The 13,127-nt window shown below is 41.2% G+C and overlaps 1 protein-coding gene across 1 annotated transcript; it reads right to left on the reverse strand.

Annotated features, from left to right (window-relative positions):
* Positions 1-1,016: 1,016 nt before the first annotated feature.
* LOC145445431 (uncharacterized) lies at positions 1,017-6,135 on the reverse strand. Its single transcript, XM_080323622.1, has 6 exons — positions 6,033-6,135; positions 5,778-5,972; positions 5,504-5,707; positions 5,315-5,447; positions 5,178-5,257; positions 1,017-1,822 (listed from the first exon to the last, which is right to left on the reverse strand). The coding sequence occupies exons 2-6, from the start codon at positions 5,919-5,921 to the stop codon at positions 1,562-1,564; spliced, it is 822 nt and encodes a 273-aa protein (XP_080179748.1). The 5' UTR covers positions 5,922-5,972; positions 6,033-6,135; the 3' UTR covers positions 1,017-1,561.
* Between the last annotated feature and the right edge of the window lie 6,992 nt (positions 6,136-13,127).

The raw sequence follows: 13,127 nt of genomic DNA on the forward strand, positions 1-13,127 counted from the left end.
ATTTACAAGTAAGTACCACAAGATAGAACAAGTTCTGCAACATGGGATAACATTTCGGGGATGATCAGTAGATTTTCGAGTGTTGCAGCGATCCCGAGCTCGCGCGCCCTCTGTCAAATAAAAAGTTCCGATGAAAATCATATCGATTGCAGTGCAGCAAAAAATGTTCGACTGTTTCAGGTACTGCACAATGGTCGCATAGGTCGGTGTCGCTACATCCAATTTTATATAAATGCGCTTTCAGGCGGCAATGGCCTGAACGAAGCCGAAATATTAATCGTTCGTAAAGCCTATGTCGATGCATCGATGGAAAGTGGCCATCAGTCAATGATCTATGGAAATTTCGATAGTGACCTCCTCGCTCATTTCGTTCATATTCGGCGTTCCAGGTCGCTCTACAGTATTGGTGTACTTTGGCCTTCGCCTCAGCGTGGCTAATTTCGTCTCGAAGCGTCTGAGAAGGGGTATTTTCGATGTCGGTCCTGGAAGCTTGACAAGCCAATTTATCGGCTAACTCATTACCACCGATATCAGCATGCCCCGGTACCCAGGCCAGGACAACAATGGCGCCTTTCTGAACCGCTTGATTCAGCAAGCGACCACATTCAAATATAACATTCTGCGTTTGCTGTGCCTGCAAGTTGGTCATAGCGGATAGCACGCTCAGACTATCCGAGAGAATCAGATATGTTTGATGGTACACTGTAAAAATTATTGTTGTAAATTTACGACAATAAGCCTGGTGATTTCCAATACAGGCTTACAGCCATAAGCCTGTAAGCTCAACAGCCATAAGCCTGTAAGCTCAATACAGCCATAAGCCTGTAAGCTCACTACAGCCATAACCCTGTAAGCTCACTACAGCCATAACCCTGTAAGCTCATTACAGCCATTACCCTGTAAGCTCACTACAGCCATAACCCTGTAAGCTCACTACAACCATAAGCTTGTAACTCTCTCTCTTTCTCACCTATAATCTTGCACCTGATACTTGCAGTAGCCGACATTACAACTGACATGATGCACGGTGGTCATAATTGATCACAAATCAATAGAAAGAACGGGCATTTTTATACAGCAAATGAATAGAAGCAGAAGCAACACATGCAGCAGGAACAGTAGTAACACCAGCAGTCAGCACAGTATAATAACACAGTATGGAACAATAACAAAAGTGTCACGACTTGACCATCAGAGACGTATGTTAATAAGATTGAAGAGGTCAAAGTAAAGGCAAGATCACATTATTCAGCATTGGAACTTGGGTAAAACCTAATGTCCTAATTTATTGCTCAGGGGCAGCAATTGCCACGTGCTGATACTTCTCGTAGTATAATAAATGAATGGAAAGTACTCAAGTACTCTGAAACAGTTAATTTGGCAGATACAAACTTATTCCACTTCTATTTGTACTTTACAGAAGTAGCAGAGTAAAAATTAAGTTCAGAGCAGTTCAAAATGTGATTTAGCACTCCAAAAAAGGTAAATTTCCTTGAAAACTTGATAACCACTTTTACATCAATGTCCATTAGTGGTAAAATCAGTCGAATCACTTTCTATATCACATTTTATCACAGATTGAAGTGACTGCAGATGGTACACGCAGTCCCTTGATTTTGCCAATGCAGATGGATAAGAAATGCAAGGTGTTATTCACACTGCGCTCGAATTGGATATTAAATACCCAATGCAGCGATAGAATGATAGCCAAAGCATATGCAAAATCTACAATGTCATTAATCTTAAGCCCATCAAAGTGTACCGTCCATGTCTTTTTCCCAGTGTCCAAATGTATGATTGGGTTTGGTGATTCCGAATCATCCTGAAAAGAAAGGCACATCTGTATATTGAAGGCAATGAGAGTAGTACGACTAAGAGTAATTTTTTGGCAAACTGGTGTAATTGGTCCAACAATGACTTTTTGGCAAACTGGTGCAATTGGTCCATCGATGACGAGTACACCACTTACTAACAGACTGGTTCTCAACCGGTATGCCGCGACACACTAGTGTGCCATTTATGTCTCGCAAGGGTGCTTCAAGAGATTTCTTCTACATTCGGAAATTATGCGCGAAATACTTCCAGTCTTTATACAGCAAATGATCATTAATCTAAATCGGCTTCGATGTGACGTTAATAGACAAATCAAAATTGCTGTCATGCCCAATGTTCCCTCTAAGCTGCGCACAAAAAATTCGAAGTGATAACCTTTTTTTTTTGTGGTTACGTACAGTGGTGCCACTCCTAGTGTTTTAACACTAGATCTAGTGTTTTTTCGGTCGTCCTAGTGTTCTAGTTTTTTTTTTCGCAAAATTTTGCCAATCTAGTGTTTTTCTGCATTTGTGCTAACAATGAATATTCTAAGGTTAGACTACTAAATAATACGCTAAATTATTTATTTGATTTAGTGTCTCTGGCTGTATTTGTTTTCAATAATTCTATGTGGTGGTGTTTGTTTGTTTTTATTGAGATAACTACAGTGGCGCTTTTCGCCTAGTAAGGCCATGTGCGCCACGACAGTAACATTTGTAACAATTCATGGTCTTTGCTTTTTCGTCATCTTCCGGGTGACTTTTCACACTCGCACTCTTTCACCATCGGCCTCCCTCGTTTTTCATGCGCCCGTATATCTTCGTCTGTACTGCCGACTTTTTGGCGCGGCTCGCCTACATCTGGGCTTTTCAATGCACTGCGACTGCAGTGAGGTCAGCGACTATGTGGTGGTGTAGTAACAAGCAACTATTACGTAACAGGGTGCGCTGTGAATTCGTACTTATGAGCGAAAGTCTCTGAAAAAATGAAGAGCGATTTCGCTCTGATGCTCTGTCGTTTTTTGTTGAACTCAGTCTGCAGATTCGGGCAAGATTTTCATTTGCCGAAGATAGCATACTTGAGTGTATAGAATCCATTAACAGCCTAATCAACACAAAGAATAGTAAAATCAATCATTCCTCTAGCTGTGCAATTTCCCTCTGTGATATTATTTGATGAGCTTGATGATTTGTCGGAAGAATGGGCTGCTTTGGCAAGATCGCAAAATGAGTTGCAGGTGCCCTCCAACAGAAATTTTGCAAAAATTGAAATCTGTGCACAATGCGTTTGGTGAATCAAAATTCCCTTTACTGGGGAAGCTCATGACGAATCTCTTAGCATTGCCACATTCCACTGCATTCGTGGAAATGAAGTATGCTGCACATGGACATGAACACCCCCCATTGTTTGGTTGAAGATGTACTGTAGTGAGGAAGATGCCACACAAAAGATACGCATGTTTGATGGATGGTGTATATATATATATAATATAATAATAATTTATAGAGCGCCGAATATAACAATATGTCATTACTACACTAGGGCGCTGTACATAAAAGGCAATAAAATATAAAAGTAAACGATATGTATAAAAGACGAAGTGCATAGTTGTAGGGCGGAAAGAACACTACTCTAGTTCGAACGCTCGTGTGAATAAAACGGTCTTGATTTTGCGTTTGAAAACATATAGCGAGTCACATAGTCTGATAGAAATTGGAAGATTGTTCCACAGAATGGCGGCCGAGGAAGAAAAGGTTCTCACACCGTAGGTCGATGTTCTAACTCTTGGAACTGACAAGAGCATTTGGGACTGAGAACGTAGCGCTCTTCCGGGATTATACATTGTCACTAGCTCACGAAGATACGTTGGTGCACTTCCCTCCATGCATTTGAAGACGTACAGAAGAAGCTTGTATTCAGACCTAAATTTCACGGGTAACCAATGAAGGGATCTAAGAATCGGCGTTACGTGATCACGCTTCCTTGACCGAGTTACCAAACGAGCAGCGATGTTTTGGATCTTTTGTAGCTTGTCGATGCAATTTTGGTTTACCCCGTAAAGCAGAGCATTTCCACAGTCAGTCCATAGTCCATAGTGTACAATCGAATGATAAATTTTTATGACCCCGTACAATTCGAAAGCGACAATATTTGATTTTTTTTGCGCTATTGAATTCATTTCATTAATTTTCGTTGAATAATTATGCAGTAGTATCAATTCGTTTCATTAATTATCGTCGAATAATCATGCAGTATATCATGCATATGTATCGAATTCATGTGCGGAACACTTCTTATCTATGGATTTGTACCTTGGTCATCATGATTACTTGGCAACAGCAAATTTTTCCAGCAATTTACTAATCTAGTGTTTTTTTCGCCAATCTAGTGTTTTTTCACGACATAATCTTGTGTTTTTCCTGGAACCTAGAGTGGCAACACTGGTTACGTACTGTTGTCCAAGTAACCGCGCAGTGAGTGCGCGCTGACTCGTAAAAAATAGAGGGAACATTGGTCCTGCCCGCAATCAATACCCCGCTCGAATTCGCTTTACTCGGCATATCCTCATCGTCTTCCTAATCACCAGAAGAAATGAACCCACTTGGAAGTGCCGGTCCCGTTCAAAAATTTGACGAACATAGCCATCCACATTGCGATTGTTAAGTCGCGTATCAGTACTGCCGTTAAAATGTAGGCTCGAAGTGCAACGTAACGTTATGTTACAGGTGCCGAATATGAGAATTGAGAAGTATAGTTGATCAAATTATATCAGCTAACAAATTTTCCCGTCGCTGAGGTTATTGTCCCAGTTTGTTGGAACTAGAATTGAGCTGCAGGTGGCTGCCAATAGAACTACAGCAGTGGTTCTCAACCGGTGTGCCGTGAGAGATTTCTTCTAAATTTTGAAATTATGTGCAAAATAATTCTAGGATACAGGAAATGATCAGTACTACATCAGACTCGATTTGAAGTTTGTACATATGACAAAACGAAATTGCTGTCATGCCATCGCGTGCTTGAAAGGCTGAATTCAGCAGACATGGCGGCGCCTGTGTGACAATGCAGTATTCTGGCAGTTTACAGATCCGTCAAAAAATGTTGCGAACCACTGTGCTAGCGTGCCGCAAACTATTTTCAATTTTCGAAGGGTGCCGCGAGGTCAAAAAGGTTGCGAACCACTGTGCTAGCGTGCCGCAAACTATTTTCAATTTTCAAAGGGTGCCGCGAGGTCAAAAAGGTTGAGAACCACTGAACTACAATATTGAGGTATTGCTATCCTCTAATATATCGAACTCTTGGCTTATAATGATCGCAGCAAGGTTATCTTCATAGTAATGCAATGCCGGTATGTATATGGTACGAACCTGATCTATAACCAAAAATTTGTCGTATGACTCTTTGAACATTGCAGGTATACCGACCATCCAGTTCATTTTCACAGAATCTGAAAAAAATTATTATTTTGAGACATCCAATAATTTGTATTCTTGAAGCATCGTACCCATCACAGCTGTAATGCTGGTTGGCACGCGACTCCAGTTTATTTTTGTCGCGTGCTGAGAGAATATTGCTTTTTCTTGGATATTGTCCAGTATATTCAGACCATTGTTTATGATCTTCATCTCCTCCAATAGCTGAAACATCAACAATTACCAGTAAACAGAAATCGAACAAATGATATTTTTCTTACCCAATATGATTCTCTCAGAAGCGGATATTCCATAAGAATTTCAGCAGTTGGCATGCAGGCTTCTATGTCAGACCGGCGACTTTTGAAGGTGGCTTTCATGGATTTCAATAGCTCTCCCTTCGCTGGGTTTGACGAACTCGATTCAGACAATATGAATGCCTTGTGTTCAGCTGAACTTTTATCATTGGTCAAAGATTCAATTTCCTGAAATTTTTAATTGATATGAATCGGTGTTTCTCAACTTTGAGGTTCCATTGAAATAGCAGTTTCATACTTCGTCTGCAACATCAGAACTTCTGGGTTTCTTGCATCGTGCGCTTGCCGTCGGCGATTCTTCAGCAGGAAGCCGTCTCCGCGGGCCAGTCCGTCCGAACTTTTTTCTGTTTGCTAGGAGAACCGGATCGTCTGTGTCTTTCATTTTCCGATGCTCGTTATATATTTTGTCGTTGAGTCTCGTTATCCATGAGTGCTAAATTGTATCGAATTTGACAGAGTGTGATATTTCCACACTGCAAGCCTCAAAACTTACATATGGCGGAAGAAAATTATCTTCATCAGCCGTAACTAATTTCAGAATTGGATATTTCCGAATTAGAGCTGAACATGCCTCTTTTCTTGCATGCGTTGGTGGAGAAAGTCTGAACGAAACGTTCACGTATATAATCAACCCGATTGCACTAAAATTGGTACACAGTGAATTGGGCTGTGGAAGTAACAGAGCCGAACTGGAGTAAAACATGGCCATAGCATCTGAAGGGAGCACAAAGCTACAATCGACTGGAATTATTTTGCGCGATATATGGCGATAATGCAAGTCTTATCGCTTCGACGAGCTTACGCGTAAGCTCCACTATCGCACGCTGCGCATACACGTATATAATAACATACAGTCTTGGGGAATCTCGGCTGACTGGGGCCGCGGGCCACATTATCATGTTAGACCGAAAACAGTCCGCGGGCCGGACAAAATCCCTTCGCGGGCCGTATGTTGCCCGCCCCTGGCCAATACACACCCGTAATACTCCACGATATCCTTGAACAGATGATCCACAATAGCTGATCTCAAAGTTCGCCCCATGCCGCTTTTTGACTGCAACTTTTGCATTTTTTCCACTTGGTTATGCAAATACTGTGGTAGGCGCACCGTGTATTCAGAACCTGGCCACTTTTTTGCCTTATTGGTGCATTCTTCCGCATTCACGACTGGCGAAACATTATGGGGTCTTTCAGAATTTGCCAGATCACTGCCTATATCGCCTGTAATTGAAATACCACTTACTAAAACAAAATGCGACTGAATTCCAGAAAACAGCATTCTCAGCCCTCATGAGGGTTTATTAGCCAAGCTCGTGCATAGGTGGCGACTTCTATTTCTACATGCGGTGGACAGATGAAAAGGGAGGGGTTTTAAATACTTAGCATTAATTTATGACGGTTAATAATGTGCGTAACTCAGTAACTGCCCATAATACATGGATAGGACAAGATTCATCGTGTTGACGCATTGACTCGTCTAAGTACGCGTAAGCTTGTCAGCGATATGATAAATTTTCAAAAACACTACTATACACCGGCAAATGTGACAAAATACTTACTACTCTCCTGCTCTTCGGTCAGTGATACATTCACGATACTGGTGCCACAATTTGAATTGCAAAGACCAGCACGAGGCGAATCTGCAGCTTTCAAAGAATCTGCAAGACACCAATACCAAGTAACCAAGCACCTATAGCTATGGGACTCGATTACCTGAACTTTTCTTCTTACTCAATTTCAACATACCGCCATTGGAAATTTCGACGATATCACAATCAAGTTCAACCCAGCCAAAATCTTCATCGTAGTATTCAATGTTGGCATCGTCAGCGTCAACTTCCGGGAATTCGTGTAACACAGCCGTTTTAACGTCTGATTTACAGTACACTCTAAACATTCTTGAGGGGTCACCGTAGGTCACCTTCAACTTGTACTGTTCTTCAGAGTCAGCCATAGCAACCGAGACTATATAAATAACCTGAATTACATCAAACCACAAATGATTGCATTCCTCAGTTATACACACCACGACGTAATCTTATCAAGTTCCTGGTATTGATTACGTACATATGCTGGGGCTCATGATATATCAAGTCTGTGGGACGAAAAACTCGATACCCAACTTCTTTCATGGAGTAGCTATGAAAGTGTTCAATAAACTGAATAGATTTTATCAATTTGGTACACAAGAAGCACTCAGCATTGACATACAATATATACTCAATTTTACAACATGTTAGTTCATCAGCAGTTTTTTCAACAACAAAAATATCTTGAACCTGATATTTGTGAGACATGTCATGAAACACTTTGACACTAGTCACCGTCTGGCTGTCGACCTCATAATGGGCTTCAATTCGTTCAACATACTCTTTTGGAATCGAATCCCAGTGTAACGACCGCGAGTCAACACTTGGCACATCGTCATGCAAAATATCAGGCGAACAAAATTCATAACATTTTCGATACTGTAGCCTACATGCGACTGACAAGGAAATGTTTTTAAAATTTGAATTTGCCCTGGCAATTTTCTTCAATCGTTGATGGTAACTCTCAAATCTCATGCACCAGACATTCCTGAGATTTCCATACCTTAAAATCATTATTCCGTAATGCAAGAGGAAGTGAAATTTAGGTTTTATAATCTCGGGTGCTGTCTCTTTTACAGTCTCGAAGAATTCAGTAACGAGATACACCAGTTCATGAGCATTTTCCCTCTTCGTAACTTCAGCAAATAAAATATCACAGATTTCTGATAGGAGCAAATACCAGGCCCAGATCATATTCCCTTCAGGGATGTCATGACCAACAAAAAACGGAAGATGGCGAAAAAAACACCAAGTTTGCGACGCACTCAGCCTGTTCATTTTTCCAGTAAAGTTAGGCTTGTTACGTATCTCATGCCTTCCATACGGAAATAACATTACACGTTCCACAAAGCGCTGCTTTGGGACGAATTTGTAGATCAAATTGGTTAGGATGTAGTCCAACGTGACAGAGAGGACCCCCTCGTACACGTCATGCATCATGTCTGGGGGCAAAGCATTTACAGTGTCAAATGAGAGCAAGCTTTCAAAAACACAATCTTTTTTCACTCCAAATACTTCTTCATTTGTTGCCAGTGCTGCTTCAACATGTGCTTTATGATTCGTTGATGTTCGCAGGGTAAACATACGATCATTAGATATTTCACGAAACTCAGAATAATGACATGTGCAAAACCGACATATGTAGCCAGAGCTGAAGCATTGGCGAAAGCCGCCTATCTCATGACTTGCGAGGTTGTCTGCACTTATCGTTGCCAAGCCACCAAGAAAATGTCTCTTGGAACCATTCCACAAAGTTACGTCGATACCAGAAGTTTCCAATATTTTCAAGTCGGAGAGTAATGGCTCCAACAGTGCATGGTAACCAATTTTTTTAACAACAGAAGACTTTACTATGAGCACAGGGTGAATGCTACGGATATTTGACAAAAACTTATTTTCAATATTTCCCAGTTGAAAATAGAAAACTGATAGCTTATGACTCCCACGAGCAGACCCCAAAGGATTACACAACTCCAGGTCGTCTAAATATAAATGAATCCTCAACAATTCCCTTTGGCCACGAAAAAAATGCATTATTGAGAAAAATATTTCCATCAGTATAATCATACAAGAATTCATCAGGGCCCTTACGCATCAGCATTTTATCATCTATGCTTTGTATAACATCTCTGTGAGAAATGTACGATTGCAAGGTTTTCAGTATTGGAATATACTGACATTCACATTGATCCTCAAATTGGTGCGTGACGGGTCTGATCAAGCCGTATCGATCTAACACGTTGGAATAACGCCAGTCACTTTGGGTAATATTCATCATATTGACCAAGTCTGGCAAAACCAAACGAGAGCTACTACTTGCAGCAGTTGAGTTCATGCTGGATGCAGAAATTTGCGAAGATATTTCGATCCTATATTTATCTAGTATGTCCACAACATTCAGCATGATATCGCGAAACGTCGACTTTGGTAAAGTGAATTCTTCTCGGCATCGCAACGTAAATAAGAAGAAACTGTCTTCGAAATTTATATTTCTTTTTGCGACTTCCTGCAAAAATGTACCAGTACCGCTCTGACTTTCAATCATCAATTGTCCATCATCACTATCTGCTTTCTCAGCAATAGGCACTTGAAGTTGAATATCTGCCGTTTTTGTTGACTTCTCTATGACTTCTTTGTGCGTTCGATAAACATGTACAACGAAACTTCTACACGTACCAAACTCGCGGTCGCATCGGTCAATTTTGCACAAGAATGTGCTTTCCTCTCGGTGGAAACGATTCACATGAGATATTAAAGACTTTCTATTGGAAAACGGCGGTATAAACGCGCAACTTTCGGTAGGACACGGCCACAGATTCATCCCAAATTGCAATAAACAGTGAAACAGACGGACCTCCACCTGCACGAAAATGGGTGATTCGCCATTCGCGCCGTTCTGTGATATATTAAAATCCAAATTTTGTTCCAAATCCGGGATCCCAATCCAAGTCCAAGTCAGAAAAAGGCTGAAATTTATTCGAATCATCGCATCAACATCTAATGTTACAAAACGCTACATGTCCAAGTATAAATATATTCATCTTCAAATACATTTTAAATCAATATCCATTGTTTTTAAACCCGATTAAAATCATTGCTTCCGATTATTTCAAATCCAAATCCATATCCATACTCGTCTTCCTTTCGCGCTCTTTTCCTGAACCGTTCAACCATAACGCATGTATTTATATTGTACAGTACATTGTACAAGCAGTATCCGTATCAGTGTCGGTTTATCAGGATGATTTAACAGACGATGTTGAAATATAATGAACATAAGAATGATAATTAAAAGTATTGATGATGAGGAAACCAATGAACGAACATTATAACGCTATGGAACATATTAATAATTCGCGGTTCTAATGTCTGGGGTGTGTTCGGAATGCGTTGACACTCGGACATGATGTCTGAGGCATGTATGGATTAGGTTCAGACTGCATTTCAACTCCGACATCGTGTCGGGTCATATCGAATGTGTGTTCGAACTGCGTTGTCACTCGAAAATCATGTCTGGGATATGTGTGGCGAGAGTGCTGCGGTCTTAGTTTGAGACACAAACATCATTTATGGCAAAGGTCTGGGGTGTGTTCGAACTGTGTTGACACATGACATCATGTTTAATAAATGTTTGGAGTATGTTCGGACAAGGTTGCAGATCGAACATCATGCAGGGTGAGTTTGGACTGCGTTTCAACTCAAACGTCATGTTTGGGGCATGTCTGGGGCATATCCGGGGGTGTTCGACCTGCGTTGTCAGTCTGACATCATGTATGAGTTATGTCTCAAGTATACGTTCAAACTGCGTTGACCATTATTGGACATCATTTCTGAAGCATGTTAATTTACAAGCACGACAGCTTGTTATGTGCCTGCCTTTGGCGTTTACAACCTCCACAAGCTTGCAGTCCGCCATTACAAGCTGGTTACAGGGTACTTTACAACAATAATTTTTACAGTGTATGAGCCATTCTGGCAGATCCATTTCAAAGCGTGGAGAATGGCTTGTGCTCCTATGGAGAAGATTGACTTAAGGGTGGAACACGGCTGGGAAAAGTTTATCATCAGCGACGGGATGGTAAATGCAAAACCGGCTCCCTCTGCTGATTTAGAGCCGTCAGTGTATATTTCAGTGGCATCGTTATATCGTTCGAATATGAAGTTCAGGACTATGGGTTTATGTGACAGAGGTGCGATATCTTTTTTAATGATTTTTGCAAGGTCTAAATCAATATTAGGTGATTGCATCAGCCATGGAGGCAAATCTGAAATAGTTTTTCTTTCCAGGACAAGGTTATTCAGAGACTCGACATTGGTGGCGATGTTGAAGGTAGTGAATTTTAGGTTCATGAGGCTATATATCTCCTGCCAAGAGTCTTCAAGCACTCCTAATGTTGGGTGTTCGTGAGCCTGGTAACGTTTAAGGTGGCAGCGATAGTTAAGGCTAAGCTGTTTGTGGCGTAGATGGAGAGGAAGTTCGTCACATGATGCTTCCAGTGCACAAATGGGGGTGCTGCGCCTTGCTCCGCAGCAGAGGCGGAGAGCTTGATTTCGTACGGTGCGTAACTTGTCCAGATACTTTTTTGGGGCGAAGTAATATGCGAGTAACCCATAGTCAATCAGTGAGCGTATCAGCGCCCTGAAAAGCTGCAGCAATGGTTTTTCACTCGCTCCCCATGCGATACCAGTCACGACTCTGATTAGATTCAGTCTGTTAGAGCACTTTTTGGAAATCGTATCGATATGTTGCTTATAGTTGAGAAATTTGTCGAACGTGATACCCAAATATTTGTAGGTGTCGACAAATTCAAGTTCATGTTTGACACTTTTTCTCTTTGAATCTTGTCAACTAGAGAGTAGTATTAGGATGCGTTTTCTTCACATTTAAAGGTGGAATTGTAACAACTTGAGCAAAACACAGCCCAGGCACCATGGTTGCTAAATGCAGCTTAGAAAATTGCGTTCGTAGTGTCCTTAATCCGTTCGATAATTTAATTTTGGAAACTAGTAAGTCGAGTAATTTTCAAATAAAAATGAGAAGAAACGTGAAACGTGAAACGATTTGGCGTCGTGCAATTACTATGACTTAAAAGATTTGTGGTTGGTCACAAGCACCGAATTTTACCGTACATAAATCGACCGTGTTATGCATATTCAAGACAATGTACCACACTTATTATTATTTCCCAATTCTCAAGTTGGATTCGTATTGTCGCGATGATATACACTCGTAGAAAATCGAATAACGGGCGTACGGTCGCGGTTTTAGCATTGATGACTTTGTCTTTCGGGGAAATGATAACGTTATGCAGTATTGGCGCGTTGCGGTATTCCATATGCGTCTGTTATTCATCCTGTTCTGTGGAAGACCGATCGGTTGTCCGTAACGACTTGAGTAACAAGGAATTGGTGATTGCGAAACTATATCAAGGCTTTTATGAATCTGTACCGAATCTTTTGCTCAACATGTACGCATTTCCATTGAAGCTTGACTCGCAAGAAAGCGATGATGTGGTGCGTATTTTGTCGCCTCTAGTGCCGTTCTTGTCAATTATCGTCGCCCTGCAGTTGCCGTACGAAGCGTATGCGATATCAAGGCCGGTCCCAATTAAGTACACCCAGAGATGCATAACATGCGCGTGCAAGGCTGATTTTCTCATGGCAAAACTCCTCTTTATCGTCAGTCTTTCTGTGCTGATTCAGTGGTGGGCTTTGCTGGTGTTCATATTCTGTATATTTCTGCTCTTCTGGTTAAACTGTGGGCGGGGGAAACACGAGAATTCCGATTGTTTTGGTCAGTGGTTTCGTAATTTGACCAACCGTACGACGCTGGCTATTTACTGCTGTTTCACGCCATGCCTGCCCTACGATCTTACGGAAGTGGGTATCGGAAAGATATTGCTCTTTGGTATTATTCATTTTTTTTTATCTTGAGGGGGTCTTCAGCCCTCTCCTATGACGAACAGTACTTTGAATATCTGTCCTAGGATTTCCGGAAT

Source organism: Botryllus schlosseri, chromosome 1, assembly GCF_051294905.1.
Source record: "Botryllus schlosseri isolate E-star chromosome 1, Bs_hap1, whole genome shotgun sequence".
Taxonomy (NCBI): Eukaryota; Metazoa; Chordata; class Ascidiacea; order Stolidobranchia; family Styelidae; genus Botryllus; species Botryllus schlosseri.

Bases quoted from the DNA above. Each gene is read 5' to 3' on its own strand.
- LOC145445431 (XM_080323622.1), bottom strand. From the start codon at position 5,921: ATGAAAGACACAGACGATCCGGTTCTCCTAGCAAACAGAAAAAAGTTC. The intron at 5,448-5,503 runs GTAAGAAAAATA...TTGATGTTTCAG, and splicing joins TTCTGAGAGAATCATATTGG to CTATTGGAGGAGATGAAGAT. The intron at 1,823-5,177 runs GTTCGTACCATA...CTTTCTTTTCAG, and splicing joins AATTTTTGGTTATAGATCAG to GATGATTCGGAATCACCAAA.